Raw genomic sequence first — 19,040 nt, forward strand, 5'->3', positions numbered from 1 at the left:
TTATTGGGTTTCTCTCTTCAATATTGTTGCACCCTGAGGTGACTGCTGCAATCAACTGGTGTATTTTATATTAAATTAAACTGGGTAGAATTTAATGATTTTATGGACTTAAATAACACTAAGAACAAATAGTTGGAAGACTTGTTGGATCCACTTTGCTTATTTGTTTTATTTATAGATCTTTTTTTACTGCATACAGTAGGGCAGAGCTTAAAAAAGTACATTTTAGAAGCCTAAAAGTTACGGCAAAATAAATGACACTAAACTCAGCAAAGGGAAATTTTGGAACTGATCAGAAGTTAAGGGAAAACTAGATATTTTTTACGAATAAAGACAAATAAGACAATCCATGATAAACTTTCTTCTAAAAAAAACTAAAAAAACTACCACTAATACTACTTCTAATAAGACATTTTTGGGCCTCTGCTGGTGAGCAGCCTCATTTGATTTGACCAAAAGTGCTGCCTAATGCAATTTTACATTGCTAAATGTAGCTCCATATGCAGATTACCCTGCTTTTCTATATATATGCACTTCCTAGTTTATTTAGCCTTCACTTACATGCCCCCACACTGATCACCCAACACAGCAGCTGCCCTGAAACAGGCATTTTGTGCAGCCTTTGATGTCTGCTTTGGCACCATGAAGACAAATAGCTGAGCAATGCTATCAGCTCTGGCAGCTGAGAGGGGTTCATGCTGCTGGCGGGGGTTCGAATGAAAGACAAATGGCCTGTCATCAACTGGCTAGCAGCACCAGGTGTGTGCGTGCGTGCCTGTGTGTGTGTGTATGCACTACCGGTCTTGTTTTTTTTAGTATATTTACACTGGACTGTGTGTGTTTATAATTACTCCTCTTTGGATTCTTTCAGAGGGCTGTCAGCTGCATCCGGGTCTTGTGTACACACTGCATGACAGCACTGGCAGGTAGCTCTACCTGAGCCAACACTACTGCGTGTGTGTGTGTGTGTGTGTGTGTGTGTGTGTGTGTGTGTGTGTGTGTGTGTGTGTGTGTGTGTGTGTGTGCGCGCACGCGCAAAAACATTTACCCTGTGGGACCATCTCAGTGTCAGAGCAAGGACTTTTAAAGTCACACGGTTGTCAGCCGAAACTGTCAGTCTGACATCCCATCATCGCCCACCGTCTCCCTGCCGCCTACCCGTAATCCCTCTTGTTCTTCCTCATCAACTATGGCAGCTTAATTGGTAGAAGAGATGAGACGACATCCAATATGTTTATGATCGAGTTTACCACCCACAAATGCGCTTATTCATCCAACAACATGCAAAAACACATGACAAATAAATAAATAAATAAATCAAAATCAGCTCATCTTGCCAATCACAAGCTACCCAGAAATCTTCACATCAACGGTCCAAAAACAAACGCAGACTCAGAGGCGTATTAAGCAGGCCTGCTGTCAAACTTATGTCATTAATACGGGGAGTGAATAAGAGTGATAGGACGCCTCTCGCTCTTTTATTGCAGCTTGGATATCTAATTTGTTCCAGGAAGGAGAGCGCATATTGATTCCTGTAGTAGCCGAATTCATGTGCGCAGGCGTTCTCATCACACATTATCTGGTGCACGAGCTCAGAGAATCACATTCATTACTTTGTTTTGTGCTGATAGGGTCATAATTCGAGGTGGGCGCAGTCGATGAGATTGTGATTTAGTTTGGGGGTGTGAGCGCTCCTTAATGCTTTCCATAAATGATTCTCCTGGTACAGTACAGAGCTTATCATTTCATAAGTGCGGCAGCATGTGCCGCAGAAACACAGGTGGATGGTTATATCTCATTCCTCGGAAGTGTCTAAGGTGTCACTCATATTGATTCCGCTGCGTTATGGGATGCTCGAAATCAGCCCATTTCTATGAGGAGCAATTTGGAGGAAATGGCAACAACAACTGCTGCAAGAGCCGAGTTACAAATACATCAGGGAAAAAATTATAGGAAACTGTGCTCCTGAACAGGTTTCATTGATATGAATGACATGTAAGCTGTTTAATCCGCCCAATTAAAGTGCAGAAAATGATTATTTGTTAAGCTGGTTATGTCAAACATCAGGTTTCCATCAATCAAATTTTCCCCCTCGCAGTTTTCATTCTGGTCATGTGCTGCAGAGTTGCAGTGGAGGATAGCTGTGATCATTGGGGCCAATAATCACCCTATAAGAAAAAATTCAGAAGCCTATCTGCGCGTTTATGTCTTTGCATACCTAAATGACTCTGGTAGAATGCCTAACACTTGCAGTTAGGTTCCCAAAGAGAGCTGGGAACCATGGGGAGTATGTATTAGGACTGAAATAATGTGCTTTTACACTAGTTGGCGTCAGATGTTGCCTGTGTCTTTTGGCTCTGGTGCCTTGATGCACCAGTGGAAACGTGTCATTATTGGTTATGGTTGAACATGTTTCGACAGCAAAGCCTACACAGAGCTACAGCTACGTCGTGGTCTGGAGTAATGAGGTGACAAACACCTTTAATCTTAATGATGGAAAGTAGCCCCGAGCTGAATATCATATGTCATAAAAACACATCTCAGAATTTCAGTCCAGCCTTGTAGCGCAGTCCAAATAGAAAACATTAGCATACATATGACCATCTGCCAATTTTTTCAGCTGCATATCTTGCAGCTTAATGGTATTTCAATCAATAACTGCGACAGTTAAAGTCAAACACGGTCAAAGTTATTCCAGCACATGTTAGGCGCGCGCTAACTCTTCTCGTGTGTCACGGTGTGCTGCGCCTCAACCTGCGCATCGAGCAGCGTTAAGCCTCCTACACACAAACTGTCTCTGTCTGCACTGAATGGAGAACGTGGGGATTTACAACCTGGAATTTACTCTCAGACGTCTGATGGCTCACAGGCCCCAGCCTCCTTTAAGGACAGTAGCTACGGGGGAGGTCTGGTTATCTGTCAGAGCGCCACACTCACACACACTCACACACACACAGAAACTTGTACAACAGCATGTATTGTTCCCAGCCGTACAACTGAACCCACTGACACTCCACTGAGGGAAACCTTTGTTAGTGAGAATGGAGGCAGAGAGGAGCGACTCCTTTACATATTACTGTGAATAGAGCTTAAATGACGTGCCATTTATTGAATTGATGTTCAGCTAAATTTGTGTTCATCTGACAAAAGGAGGCTTAGTATGAACCTGGCACCCACACAATAGACACAATAACTCTGCTGACTTCAAATTCAGGTTTTCTGTATAACAAGAAAAACTGTCATTTTCTCATATAAGATAAGATAAGATAAGATAGAACTTTATTAATCCCTCAGGTGGGTTCCTCTGGGAAATTCGACTTCCAAAAAAAAGCACAGCAACGACCGAAGTTACAGTTACAGAATTGTTTTTTATATATATATATATATATATATATATATATATATATATATATATATATATATATACACACACACACACACACACACACACACACACACACACACACACACACACACACACACACATATAAATACAGAGACAAATATAAATAAAATATACAAAGGGGATAAATAGAATAAATAGGAATAAAAATAAAAATACAAGTGAATTGCACATTTCAAGTATTGAGTCTATTGCACTGTTGACTATTTACAAAAAGTATTGCACAAGGTATTGTACAGTGAGGTGAAGAGGCACTACAGCTTAGTTGTTCCCCCCTCCTTTGTCCTCCTGTTTCCCCTCCCTCTCCCCTCCAGAGAGGAGTTAAACAGTCTGATGGCGTGTGGGACAAAGGCGTTTTTAAGTCTGTTAGTTCTTGTCTTGGGGAGAAGCAACCTGTCACTGAACAGACTCTTCTGATTGTTTATGGCCGTGTGCAGAGGATGCCCAGCATTGTTCATAATGTCCAGCAGTTTCTTTAATGTCCTTTTCTCTGCCACTGACACCAGAGTGTCCAGCTTCATGCCAACCACAGAGCTAGCCTTCCTGATCAGTTTCTCCAGCCTGGATGAGTCCTTCTTTGCTGTGCTGCTCCCCCAGCACACCACAGCATAGAAAAGTACTCCAGCAACCACCGACTGGTAAAACATCCTCAGGAGCTTCCTGCAGATGTTAAAAGACCTCAGCCTCCTGAGGAAGTACAGTCGGCTTTGGGCTTTTTTATACAGGTGCTCTGTGTTGCATGACCAGTCCAGTTTATTGTCCACCCACAGCCCGAGGTACTTGTACTTGTTGACCACCTCCACCTCCTCCCCCTCTATCTGAACCGGCAGTGGACCTTCTCTGGACCTCCCGAAGTCCACAACCAGTTCCTTAGTCTTTGAGGTGTTGAGTTGCAGGTGGTTTGTGTGACTCCATGCGACAAAGTTCCTCACCAGACTTCTGTACTCCTCTTCCTGATCATCCCAGATACACCCCATGATGGCTGTGTCGTCTGCAAACTTCTGAATGTGGCATAATTCAGAGTTGTAGCAGAAGTCAGAGGTGTACAGGGTGAAGAGAAGAGGGGACAGCACAGTTCCCTGTGGGGCTCCTGTGCTGCTGACCACAGTGTCAGACGTGATGTCCTTCAGCCTGACGTACTGTGGTCTGTCGGTGAGGTAGTCGGAGATCCAAGCCACCAGGCAGGGGTCCACCTCCATCCTGTTCAGTTTTTCCTGAAGCATACAGGGCCGGATGGTATTAAAGGCACTGGAAAAGTCAAGAAACAGGATCCTGACCGTGCCTTTTCCCCCATCCAGGTGTGAGTGGGCTCTGTGTAGGAGGTACAGGATGGCATCCTCCACTCCGACACCCGCCTTGTATGCAAACTGTAGTGGGTCCTGGGCATGTTGTACCTGTGGTCGGAGGAAGTTGAGGAAGAGCCGCTCTAGATATGTCAGCAGGTAACGTAGAAATCCAATATTTAATTAATGTGGCTTAAATATATATTTTTTCCCCACACACAAAAATCAGCAAAGAGAGGAACAACATGCGTACAATAAAAAGAAAGTTGTGAGATCTACACTTTCTACCTGCAGCCTTCATCGGGGTCAATAACACCTAATTGAACATGCTTTGTGAAGAGTGCGTGATCGGTTCAGCCTCACTGATGCCTGAACTCACCAGAGACTCTGTGACTCGCCATCATTTCCCCGTCTCTCTCCATTTCCCTCTGCCATCATTTCTGAGGTCGATTCAGGCTGAAACATTTCCAGCACACGCAGGCACGTCTCTCCTCTCAGTTTGTGCTGCCATCAGAGAATTTGCATCCAGTCTTTCTATTGACTTTATGTGTAATCGCACCGTGTCTGAAATTCACTTTGCATTCAGATCACTTAGACTGCTTTGCCTTCATGTGTTTTGCAAGTAGAATTTGTTCCAGTTATACCACCACTTTACTTTATGGAGCTTAACATTGTGTTTGCAACTTGAGTCTATAGAGCCAAGTTAGCAGCTGTTAGATTATAATATTATTTTATGCCATGTTATACCCCTAATTAAAGATTGTGAATTATTATGTAGTTTTAGTTTGCATTATTCTCCTGAATTAGAAGAAGCTGATAACTATTGCATTAGTTAAACTGATTTGCATTACATTAAACTGCTGACTTGTTGTGAATGAATGATATTGTTTTATGATGCATTATACTGCTGAGTTATAAGAAATCTAATTTGTCTGAGTAGGAGAGAACAGAGTGTGCTGGAGTTTTCTGCCCCATTTCAGCAGGAGCAGATAAACAGGGAGCCAAGGTCGTAGCTTAGGCGCTGTGTGAGAGAAAGCATGTGAATGTTTAGGCTTTGTATGATAAGGTGGAGGCACCAGAGGCTATAAAAGTTTGAGCAATGCTCCACCATTTTGAGATTTTGAGGCTGTCTGCATCAGTGTCCATCTCCCACGTGTGTGATCATTAAATCATCGTTTGACTCAACCCGACCGGACCAGTGTTGTTATTGTGGTTTTTCTCTTGTCTCCATCCCCAATATTAGGAGCCCCAATATTGAACCTTAACACAGCTCTACTACTTAGTGTGCTTTTTGATTTAATCAGTCATTTTCACAAATGGACTATGGACAATGTCAGGAGAATCAGATCTAAGCAGAACAGTAGACAGTATCATGCACTCACACTTATCCAGGGGACAGGAAGGTGTGCCAAATAAAACCATTTGCAGATTCCCACACATTTTTCTTTAAACTGGCACATCAGCTAATGATGGACACCTGTGTCAGTCACAGGTAGTAAATCAGATATCATTTGTGTTTTCCACTTCCTCACTTGGTTTGTGTTTAGACTTCCTTTTGCTCGTTAGGCACTAATGAGGCACTAGAAACTATTAAATTCTAACCTCAGCTAAAATCTACTCACAATAACAATTTTGCAATGGAGTAAAAATTTAAGGGGCCACAAATGCTACACCCTCTGGGGAGTGGTATGCACACTCACCAGCTACACCTCATTTGTACTGAGCTGCACATTTCTCAGAGATTTTGGTCCACGTGAACACAGATGTGTCGGCTGCACATCCATGATATAAATCTGCCATTTCGCCTTATCTCAAAGGTTCTCTGCTGAACTGAGGTCTGATGACTGCGGAGGCCAGTTTTAACTTCAGTGGATCACATTGACAATGAGACAGTGGCTACACGCCTAAATGCAGGGAGTTACTGCCACGTGATCGGCTGATTAGACATTTGGGTCTACAAGCAGTTGAACGTACCTATTAAAGCGGTCAGAGAGTGTATTTGTTCAGAAATAGAGAGGAACCGACGAAGATAACAGGCTGGAGCGTCAGAAATAACTGGTCTACCCTCTGCAAAGTTACAGCAACCTTTTAACTTTGATACTTTTAAATATTTTCTGCGATTTTACATCCACACCACGTCTTCCACAAGATTAAAGGAAAAAGACTCATCCAGGTGCTGATTTCACTGTTTTTAAAACAGCTGCAAACACTGGTGGTGTCATGGCTGCCGTGCCTTCTGTTAACTGTGTGTATACATGCACGTCTTGCTACTAACTGAACTTCCATTTAGTGACAATAGCTTCAGACACTTTTCTTAAAACCACTTTAGAGTCTACATCGGTTTAGTGTCGGTCCCAAGTGATCACAGAGACGAATGAACGTTAGAGGACACTCCAATCCCACTCATTGATTTGTAATTGTGCCCCCCAGGATGATTAAGGAAATTCAATACTGCTAAGGGCTATTCAATTCCAGGTAAAGTAAACAAAATTTTCTTGGCTGCCTGAACTTAAAAACAAATTGTCGTGAGGAGACAAATCAAGCTATTACTTAAATGGCTTTTGGCTTAACATCCCTAAAAGCAAAGTGAGTGCAAGGATATATTTGCAGAGTGTTCAAGCGTGACGCAAAATTAGGATTTTTCTTTCTTTTTATTCAGGTTGTTCGAGCCCACAGGTCCAAAACGCCCCTTACTTAAGCTTAAGAAGCACGAGAGCTAACTTTTGACTCATTTCATCACTTTAATGCAAACTCGAGTTTAAGAACTGTGTCCATTTGTAGCAGCAAACCAACAGTGCTTTTTACCTCGCTTATATTCATTAACTGGCCTAATGTAAGAAACCACACAGGAAAAGTATTAACAACGTGAGCAACAAATTACAGTGTTTCCGAGCTGCGAGGGGAACTTCAGCTAACAGGAAACTATGAAGACATTCCTCAGAGCAGCCTGTAATTGACGTGCTCACTGAACTGCACTCACGCTTTGAAACACAGCTGTTGAGCTGCTGTAAACAGACGAGGATTTATCCGCGGCACTGTGGGAAATCCCAACAATCCAAGAGCGCAGCTTGCCTCGTTTTCTGCGCTCGGTTGTCTCGTGTGGCTCGTCTCCACAAACTGCTTGGAAGTTGGAAGTTTCGGCCAGAAGCAACAGTGTACTTCAGTTGTGAATATCAAATCAAATCAAATCAAATCAATTCACTTTTATTGTCACATCACATGTGCAGGTACATTGGTACAGCACATGTGAGTGAAATTCTTGTGTGCGAGCTTCACAAGCAACAGAGTTGTACAAAATACAATAATGTAAACAAGCAAAATACAAGAATGGCTACATCTGAAACTAATAAATATATGTACAATATAGCGGTAAAGCTCTGCATTTTCATTTCCTTCAGCGATGTGCTGACTGTTCACATCAGTCCAAATAAAATCTCTGCAAACCTGAATAAGTAAAGAAGAAAGCGGTTCATAAAAGCACTCATTGCTTCGTCACTTCTCACTTACTGCTGAAATATTCATTAGATAACATTTTGTTCTTCATCAGTGAGGTATTTGAGGGGCGCTCCACATTCTCATGTGTCAGTCCATGAATGAATATTTGGACAATGACAGGGTTTGATGTTGCCTCTTTACACCGCAGTGGAATTTAAATCAAACATTCAACATCTGAGTGCTGCTGTAATTCAACAGGTTTAATAAAAATATTGCATTAACTGTTAACCATAAACCACTTTTAGACATAGTCCTCCTTTCTCAGAGGCTCAATAGCAATTGGACGATTACTGACGAGCAGCTTCACGGCCAGGTGGGGACTGCTCCCTCATTATTTGATGACAAATTAACTTGATTCAAAGTATTGAAATCACATTTGTTGTCTGAGAGACAAATCATGAATCCCATACAGTCTTAATAAGGAGGAATGCCATTGGTGAGCTGAGCAACACCAAAATGCCTGAAAGACCACAGAAGATAACTAAGTGGATGATCTCAGAATGATTTACTTGGTTAGGATTTAATGGCTTAATGACTTAATATCTAATGCAACAAATGTATGCATGTCACTATCAAGACAACAATCAAGAGACAACTTCATGAGAATTTACAGCAAAGGGCAAACCACTGGTTACACTCAAGAACAAGCAGGCCAGACTAGACGTCTCCTGGAAACATCTAAAGGTGTCAGCACACCTCTGAGATAAGATCTTCTCTGAAGAGATATCTGTAAATGTCGAGTAGTGTAGTGTGTTTGATAGTTGAGGCCCTCCGGTTTGCCTTTGGAGCCCCAGTAGTGTCAACCAATCAAATTTGAGAGGTTGTAGCAGGTAAATCCAACTATCAACCAAACAAATATCAGCTCAGAGTACAAAGCGATCAAAGCTACTACCAGTGGGAGTAGTGGGTTTGAGTCATCAGACAACATCTGTGCTATTTATGGAGCTAAAAGATGGTTAGAGGTTGCTGATGACTTAGCACACTTCTCATTTAAACATCCGGATCCACAAAAACCAAGATGGTGAATTAGCAAACCACAGGTTGAAAACTAATTGTTCTCATATAACAATTAGTATAAATCAGGACTAAAGGGGGAAAAACACAATACATACATCGGTAGAAAATGTGTTCAAATGGTGCTGTAGGCTTTAAAATGGAAAACTCGACTAGCTTTAAGCAGATCCCATCAATGTTTTGCTTCTAAAGCAAAACCATTCCTACTGACGCGCTCACAAAGCCTCTCTGTGTCACGTAAGTAGTTAAAATCCCACCTTTATGTAAGCAGCAGCTATAAAACCACACTGTGTGTTTTACCCCATTCAAAGGTGAAAGCAGCTCCAGCAGATGAAAAGTGAGCTGAAGAGAAAGTAGAGCTGAACCAAAGAAACAGCATTGTTGGCAAAAGATCTGTCTGTGTGACAGGCACCGAGAACAAATACCCGACTCCCTGCCAGGTACTGAATGCAGTATGGTCAGCGGGCACAAGGACAGAAGGACTGAGTAAGAAGATAGCAAAGGGCTGATTGTTGTTAACAGGACATATTTCAGAGCACAGCACATACGAGGGAGGCAAATAAAATCAATTACAGTCTCTTCATTGTTGTCCTGCTTTACATTTGAAAAAAATAAAAATCCTCGTAGCATTCTGGGAAGGACAGTCTGTTGGTAGGTAGGTGATAATTATTCTCACTTCACTCGACTTCCCCTTCAAACCTTAATCCCATCTTAAAAATTAGTCCATTACACGCACAATTTCACACTGGAAAAAAATGTTAACCAGCCATCTACACGCACACCTACAAATTCCACACATGCTTACACAATTCTTAATTAATTTCAAGCTCAAATTCAGGGAAAAACCTTTGAAAGACTTTTCAGTGTTAAGCCAAAACACCAACAGTTACACTTGGATCAAGTGTCTGATTTTCAGAAGTGTAAAACATTGAATTCACTTATTTTGGGAAACAGAAAAAGATACAAATGTACACAATCCTTTAAATCTAAAATTCTATTCAGTTCAATCCAATTTGATTTATACAGCGCCAAATCACAACAACGGTCGCTTCAAGATGCTTTATATTGTAAGCTAGACCCTACAATAATACATACAGAGAATAACCCAACAATAATATGAACCCCTATGAGCAAGCACTTTGGCGACAGTGGGAAGGAAAAACTTCCTTTTAACAGGAAGAAACCTCCATCAGAACCAGGCTCAGGGAGGGGCGGGGCCATCTGCTGCGACCGGCTGGGGTGAGAGAAGGAAGATAGGATAAAAGACATGCTGTGGAAAAGAGTCAGAGATTCATAACAAGTGTGATTCAGCAGAGAGGTCTATTAACACAGAGTGAGTGAGAAAGGTGACTGAAAAGGAAAAACTCAATGCATCATGGGAATCCCCCATGCCTATCGCAGCATAACTAAGGGAGGATTCAGGGTCACCTGGTCCAGCCTTAACTATATGCTTTAGCAAGTTTTAAATCTAATCTTAAAAGTAGAGATAGTGTCTGTCTCCTGAATCCAAACTGGAAGCTGGTTCCACAGATGAGGGGCCTGAAAACTGAAGGCTCTGCCTCCCATTCTACTTTTAAATGCTCTAGGAACAACAAGTAAGCCTGCAGTGCGAGAGCGAAGTGCTCTAAAGGGGAGATATGGTACTACAAGGTCATTAAGTATGGCTGAAAGGACACGTTATATGCCCCTATCTTTAGTTCTCAGGTTCCACACAGACATAGATTGTAGGAAAACCACCAACACCACGGCAGAATCCATGTATTCAAAATGCGGATTGGTTTAAAATCACAAAGGAGAACAACCTTTGCTTTTAAGGATCTGTTTCACTTTACTACAAAGAAGTTCTTTGCATATCATGACGTATGTTTTCTCTGCAGCAACAAGAACACAAACAGAATTAAGCAACTGCCGTATATTTCTGAGAGTGGCAGCTACAACTTGTAGATGTGGGTCTGCAAATTGCTGCAAACAGCACCTACAGTCTACCAACGGGACTTTTAGAGTAAAGGAGGGAAAAGCCTTGCATCATGGAGGGCCTACCCTTCACACAGTAGGTGCAAATGCCAGATCATGAATTTCAAACGCAGACTCCTCAGTTCTGATATCAGAAATGTATGAAGCCAGGATGTTTCCAGCGCTAACCAGCAGTTCAGTACACAGAATAAACAGAGCATAAATCCAGCTTTCAGGTTGTTTAATAAGTTAGAGCAAAAACTACAATTCATTCAATATTTAGGATTCAACTAATTAACATTTTCATGATTAATTACTCTGCTCATTACTTATTTATGAAGCAACTAATTGTTTCTTTTATAATTTTATGTTTAATATCCAGTTTACTTGTCACCCTAACTGTGACATTTGTTAAAAAGATGTCAAATCCTGTGTTATATAACAAATTGTTCAGTTAGAAAATCTGAATAGCTGCACATTAATATTCTGTCGATTCAGAGTAAGTATTTCATTACTACTAATGCAAATGAGGGCACGATTTGTTGTTAAAAAGAGTTAAGCTTTGGCTTTGATTCGTGGATTTACAATTTGTTTTTTTTGGCTTTCACCAGGCTTAAACGTAGTTAGTGCTATTAGGACTATTTGATCTGTTTTAAAAGTCAAAGTGAGCGATGGCTGGCGTGTTAATTAGCGACCATGACCCACAGCAGCAGAAATATCCTTTCTGGCCTCGCAGGTACCGCTTCTCCTGAATTATACAGGAAGAAAAATAAAACATATAATACACTCACCTCTGCATGTCTGCATGTCATCCAGGAAGCTGCGCGTGGGACACCCAGCTGTGCAGACGCTGTGCTGAAGGTGACTCGATTGCGGAAGAAGAGCTTCCTCCGGTTTGAGGCAGCGGAGGCAGTCTGAGGCCAGGGGTCCCACACAAGAACGGCAGGAGGGATGACAGTCTGGGCGCGAGGACAGACAACATCACAGAGAGGCAGTTACACTCTGGGGACAAGGAAGAAAAGTTTTTTAACAGGATACTTTATTAATGTGTTTAGACTCTCACTGTGGCAGGTGTAGTCCTGAGCATACAGCCCCTCCCCACAGGCCTCCACACACTGGCCCTGGTGGAGAAGTAGTCCGCCTGGACACAAGGTGCACTGGGATACCGAGGGACCCCAGCAGGAGGCACAGGAGCTGTGGCAGGCTGGGGACACAAAGAAAATAAGCATTTAAGATCTTTAGTCTGATACACAGAACTACCCATGAAACAGGAAGTAAAACTTAGTAAGCTCAGTAGAACCTGACGCTTTAACTATTTGGTAAAATTTATGTATGAATTTAAGGGTTTGACCCTTAAATAAAATGGCACAAACTGTGTAGGTTACAGGATTTATTTTAGAAGTTTTCTTCTCTAATTAAAGTAATGAGAAGCTTTTAATAGGGCTGAAGTCTCGGTTTGGGTTTTACCCGTTGGACAGATGGTCTCACGTTTGACCTTGAATACTTTTGTAAACAGAGGAGTTCACGGTGGACTCAGAAATTGCAAGGTGCCAGGTAACATAGCTGCACAACAAGCTCTTAATTGTAGGTATGAGGTGTTTGTATGTATATGCTATTATTTGACAAACATGCTGTGCATGATGTCCAAACATCTCCACTTCAGAGCAAACACTTACCTCTGCATCTGCTTTGGCTGTCCAGGTAATGCTGAGCTGGACACTGGCTGAGACATTTCCCATGATGCAAGGCAGTCCCCGGTGGGCAGCTCATACATTTGGGGTTGTCGGGAAAACAGGAGGCACAGGACGAATCACAGGCTGTGAAGCGCAGCGTGTAAACGTTAATGGCTTTTTGTTGGCATGACAAAATGCACTGAGGTCAATTTAAAAATGGCTGAATTATCTACAAGCAAGAGGAAAGTCTCCTAAACAAACAGTCCTTCAAATACAATCAAAAGTCACTTAGGCAAGACAACAACGAGTCCAACTTTTAATGACAGAAACTGGAAAGCAGATGTCTGAAAAGATGAACAAAATAGGTAAAAGGCAACAAATAATCTAAAAAAAATCCAACAATAGATCAAATCTTCACTCTCAGGTACCTGAGGTATCTTAGCATAACATGCACACACGCACTAAACCGTTCCCTCAGCAGGTGGTTTTGCTGCAGCATACTTGAGAGATGAAAAAAAGAAAATCTTTCACTTCTAAAGTCCCAGGAAGCCCCGCGGAGGAAAAGCCCTTCAGCTCTCTCAGGATGGTGACATTTTAAACCAGGCCTCAAAGCGCTGGCTGGCAAGTTCAAATGGATTCGACCTTTTTCTAGAAAGTTCCATTGGTTTTTTGACATTTTCTGAAAGAGGGCTCCTCACTGAGTGCTTCAAAACTGTCCTGTGAGCAACAGCAGAAGAAAAGCCCACCCCACCATCCCGGCCCCTCTGGGTCTTTTTAACCAAAAGAGCTTGGCTAAGTTCACCGTCGCCCTGAGGGGGGACTATTCTTACTCTTCCTCATCTTACCACTCAGAAATAGAAAGCATCCATATTCATATGGGATCTATTTATTTCAGAAGCCTCAGACTCCTCATTAGTGCGAGAGAGAATCGCTAATTATTGTATTTTTTTTTTTAATTGTTTGTTTGCTACTGCTGCCTTATCATTTTGGCATCATGCCGAGTGAATGCTGCAGGAAGCTCCGCGGGGGGAAAGACACCCAAATAAATCTTCACCTTCAGTTCACTGCTAACAATAAACTTTCCATCGTCTCAGATAGTGTTTACTGTTTACTGCATTGGGCAACGGCACTTCGTGTGACACCTGATCCGCCTGTGGGAATGTCAGCTTTCAGTGAAGTCGCACAGCAAACACCTCACACAGAAATGTATGGTTTCTTTTCCCCTTTAAACTTTTCTGTACATTTTTATTATTAAATTGAAAAAACAAACAAACTGCAAGTTATTTAAATGTATCTGGCAACTCCAAACTGGGAGTTGCTTCAAACTGGGAGGTGCCAGTTTGGATTCAAACCCTCGGGCACCTGGGTTCCCCAGAATCCATTCTTACAGACGCTTTGTGGTTTTAGGACTAAAATGATAAAAATGATATTATTTTTCCCCCAGAGGAGAAATTACATTTAAAAGCATAAGTGTTACCTGCAATTTGAAGTGCTTTATGTACAAAGAGTCTAACTGCTGCATTAAAGAGAACAGAAAATGGATTAAAACGCCTCTACAGAAGAACCACGGTGTCTGAGTCATTATTATAAAGAAATACAAAAAGTATTTTCATGTCTTCACTTCATTTTAGTTCTCCCAAAAGGTTTTTGCTTCATTTCCTTGAAGCTGTTCAAAGAAAATCTTTGAAAAGGGAAAATCACAGACTGTCACAAAATCTGAAGGCTAAAATGAAACTGGCATTATTTAGTACAAAAAGAAAAACAACACTGAGTCTATTCACTTTAGTACGGAAGCGTAGAGCTGCCAACCAGGCAAAACAAAAACAGCTATTTCATGTTATAATGTGAAAACTTTGTTAACTTTTTCATATAAAAATGATAATATGAAAAATATAATGTCGTGTTATTACAATATACATAACTATCACATTATCACACGTTATGCCTCAATCCAAGCGTAAAATACACTTAACTAATTCCGATAAACGAGCCATTTTCTCAAACTATGTTTTAAGGCAAAGACATATATCATGTTCGAAAAATAAAAGATATGTTTTAACGTGAAAACTATTTTTCAAACAATATAATTATCTCGTTCGTACAAAATAATATTTATATTGTAAGAACATTAAAGGTTTTTTGTTATAACGTGATAGTTATGTATATTGTAATAAAGTGATATTATGTTGTTCAAAGATGAAAAGTATATTGTTAGAACAGTAAAGTTTTCACGTTATAGATATGTGTGTATATATATCAGATATTTATATGATATAACCCTCATTTTCTTTTGCCTGGCTGGCAGTTCTGTGCTTCCATACGCTCGACCTGTAGAGGATAAAATCATTGTATTTTAAACACATTGATTCAAACTAAAACATTTTGGTTGGGTTTAATTAACAGAGGGAGGCAAATCAGAGATTGTAGCTTCCTGAGACGGCTCATAGTGCTGTTTATCCATCTAGAATGTTTGGTAGCAGTTGGCCGGATAAGTTAATATATAATAATAATAAAAACTCTTAATATAATAACAATTTTGTGGCCATTTACTGTCATGACATTCGAGGGAAAGTGGACACATCTACAGCTGATAACTTCAAAACTGGCCAACGAAACTAAATGTGCACAAATCACCACAAGCTAGAGGTAAACTGATTCCTTAAAGAAGATATATTTGGGCTTTCTGGATGGTGATGTACTCAAACCATCTGTGCATATATATATATATATATATACACCTAATGTTTTGTGTTGGATCTTATATTAGCTTGGCATCTGTGGAGTTGCACTACTTTTAGTAAAGACGTCAGCAAAAGTGCTATTTCCACTAAACCAGCCAAAACTGAAACTCAGCTAAATGTCTTCAGTGCTGCAGTGTGGATATGTGTCAGCTTTACCGTGGCAGACGCCTTCTCGACTGTAGAAACCTGTGCCACAGTCAAGGACGCACGCCCCGTCTTTCAGCAAGGCGACCGGGTCTGAGCACAACACGCACTCCTGCTGACTCGGCCCACGGCACTCCGAGCACGACTCGTGACAGTCTGAAAAATAAGAAAACAGAAAATAGATTCTTTGCTTTCAGTCCTAAAGCACCACGAGGTCTGATTTTTTGCCCCTTTCCTGAACAGAAACACATACAGTACAGCACGGTAGGTGGGACTAGGTCGAAATGGATAAATGTGATTGTAGCGGAGAACCTGAATCATGCCAAATGTAGAAGAAACAATCTGAATTATGCAAATCCTGCAAGCACAGTTTGCAAAAGTTCTGCGATATACTGCATGCGATTTGTAGTAAACAGTATAAATAATTCAGAAACACTGATCATTTACAATAACAGTTTTATTTCCATAACGCAGTTCGTGCATTAACAAAATATTCAAGGTTGTAAAAACAACAAAGAAAATAAGTGAGATAATCAGGGTCGTTCAACAAGTATCTACAGGATCTAATAAAGCTTGTTTGCATGTGCGACTGTGTGTGTCTGTGTGGTCTGCATAGTTGGCATTATCAGTGGTGCTCTATTAGCTGCTGTTAAAAAAAAGCACTAACAAGCCTCACAGCAGTGCCGACAAACACAGAGTGGGAGGCTAACGGGTACCTTTGAGATGAAAATGCGGGAGATGATTGTGCGCCTTTGCATACACCTGCACCTTTATCTCTGTGTGTGTCCCTTCGTGTGTGCCCAAACAGAAGCAGCAAAAAACCCATCTCAGCACTAACTGGTATGATTACCTGTGATTTCCCAGCGGCACACAGAATGAAGCCAGATGCAGCAAGTGCTACAAAATAAAACTGACAGAAACCAGATAAAAACAAACCTACAAAAAAAAAAAAATGCAGAAGGAATGTGAAAACTACACTTTTAGGTTTCTTCTAGTTTCTTCTGAGTCACCTTCACATATCATTCATGAGAATCTGCAATCTTTATATGAAAGCTTTTCTGTTCATCATCCTCATCATGATCTGGGAAACATTGTAACCTCAGTGTAGTTCAGGTTTTGTCCAACTTTCCCTCAAGTTGCAAAGAATCCTGAAACCTGTGGAAGTACCTCCAAAGTCCATGAATCCTTCCTGCAAAGACTGTGGATTTCCCTCTGGGTGCCATCTTTACACTCATACTGGATCAACGCATTCTGATATGGGTGGAAGCCGACGCTGGTTTATAAGATAGTGAATCTGTTAGCTCACCGGTTTCTCTCACCTCATGAAATCCAAAGAAATTTCTTTTATAAGGAAAAAACAGCAGAGTGGTGCAGTGGGTCTGACTGCTGCTCCACAGTATGAAGGTTCTGGGCCTTTCAGTGTGGTGGTTACATGTTCTCCTTGGGTTTTCTCCAGGTACTTCCTCCATCAGTCCAAAACATGCATGTGAGACTTGCTGAAGTGAATGGTCTGTCTCTAACAGAGTGGCAACTTATCCTGGGTTCACCCCACTTCCCACTCAGTGACAGCTGAGAAAGTGGTTAACAGAAAGGATGAGGAACCCCAGCAGAATATCTGTATATTAGGAGTTCTTACAGGAACTCGGAGCGTAATGCACCAGGATCAGGAATACTCTCTAAAGCCTTTTGACTTTTTTAAGTAAAGCTGTGCAGGATCTCATTTTTCCGAGGACTAGATCTCATTTTCTGCCTTTTCTGTTGCCCATCCTCAGCTTGTCAAATGTAAGCACCTAGCTGGATCTCATTTTAAAGCACTCTGAACCTTGGAAATATAGATTAGTCCACTACACCCAATTATAGGACGCAGACAGCCCAGACCAAAGGAGTCACGATGATATGGAACAAAACTACGGTGAAGCTTATCACAAACACTGAGAATCATCTTTTACTCCACACCACAATGTTTTAGTAAACCCAGCCATATTGTTTTTTAGACACCGAAAGATCAGAAACCCAAGTCTCTCTCTCTCTCACACACACAAAGGGAACAGCACCAAAACACCTGCTACAAGGCTCAGGTAAAGGACCTACACACAGGACAAAGGAGAACGATAAAAAGCAATTTTTGATACTAAGCTGATACACGGTCCCAACAAAGCCTGACAGAAAAAAGCAAAAACACTAGAAAGTCGGGAGGCTTACAAAAGAATCGAGGCAGGGATGTAGCAGAACACAGTGTGAGGAACACAAGCGACAAATGGACAAAACACAGGGAGGAAGTCGAGTAAGTTCTAATACGATAGCACTTTACACATGCTTAACAGCTTCATTTATTATTTACTGGATGTCCCTTTGTGAAAGGTCAAAGGTTAAAAGTGAAAGAGTAGATCTAAAAAAGTTAAAGTTGAGAAATAAACTACGGCTGGGGATTAATGAGGCACGAGAAGTGAGACAAAACTGATCAAGACAAGTGAATATCACGCTGAGGAAAGTGTAATTAATTTAATCAGTGTCACTGAAAACTGCTGATAAAAATCTGAGTGAATTAATGGGAGATGCCAGAAGCTGTGTTATTGCAAAAGTTGTTGGAAAGCAGTGTGAGATAAATCTCTGGCTCCCTCGTGCCTGTTGATACAGATTTCCTCAGGTAACTGCATTCGTATCTTTTAATAACTTTCTCTGCATCCTCCTCTTTATCATCTGCACATATTCCCCACCAGGATCACTATAAACTTTTTATATTTAATCAAAACATCCTGCGCACGCGCACACACATGATTTTCTATGACGGATACCTTCCATCCAGATTTTATAAAATAAGGGATATTTAATGTAGATTTGATTTGCCTTAAATACTTCACATTTACTGAATTTCTTTTACCCAATTCGCTCGCACTGTCTCATCTTTTTTTTTAATCTTTTCAAATTAAGAATAAAAACTGAGATTTTCTCAGCTGGGTTAAAAGTTCATGGATAACTTTTCAGAGGTCCAAAAAAGAGACAAAATCTGGTGAGCAGCAGTTCTCTGAGCAACGATGCCTTGCTCGTGTCAGAGGTCAGAGGAGAATGGCCAGACCTCTTTGAGCTGATAAGGAGGCTACAGTAACTCAAATAGTCATTCATTACAACCAAGCTCTGCAGAAGAGCACCCCTGAATCCAAAACAACAGCAGCAGAAGACCACACCAGGTGCCACTGCTGTTACAACTAGACTGGAAAACACTGCCTGGTCTGATGTGTCTTGATTTATGGAATCAGATGGCAGGCACAGTTTGGTAAACTACCAGCCGAGCATCATTTAAACACTACAGCTTTATGTGAAGATACACACAGTG

At 41.2% G+C, this 19,040-nt stretch overlaps 1 protein-coding gene across 1 annotated transcript in view; it reads right to left on the reverse strand.

Moving 5' to 3' along the window:
• fras1 (Fraser extracellular matrix complex subunit 1) overlaps positions 1-19,040 on the reverse strand; it is a 299,016-nt gene that overhangs the window by 130,586 nt on the left and 149,390 nt on the right. Inside the window, exons 14-17 of the mRNA XM_085476387.1 lie at positions 15,719-15,862; positions 12,825-12,965; positions 12,212-12,352; positions 11,940-12,107 (exon numbers count right to left, since the gene is read on the reverse strand). Coding sequence (XP_085332513.1) covers positions 11,940-12,107; positions 12,212-12,352; positions 12,825-12,965; positions 15,719-15,862 — 594 coding nt within the window. The remainder of the gene's footprint in view (positions 1-11,939; positions 12,108-12,211; positions 12,353-12,824; positions 12,966-15,718; positions 15,863-19,040) is intronic.

Source organism: Copadichromis virginalis, linkage group LG12 (genome assembly GCF_057382275.1).
Source record: "Copadichromis virginalis isolate Kocher_CV1m ecotype Utaka linkage group LG12, C_Virginalis_male_GT1.1, whole genome shotgun sequence".
Taxonomy (NCBI): domain Eukaryota; kingdom Metazoa; phylum Chordata; class Actinopteri; order Cichliformes; family Cichlidae; genus Copadichromis; species Copadichromis virginalis.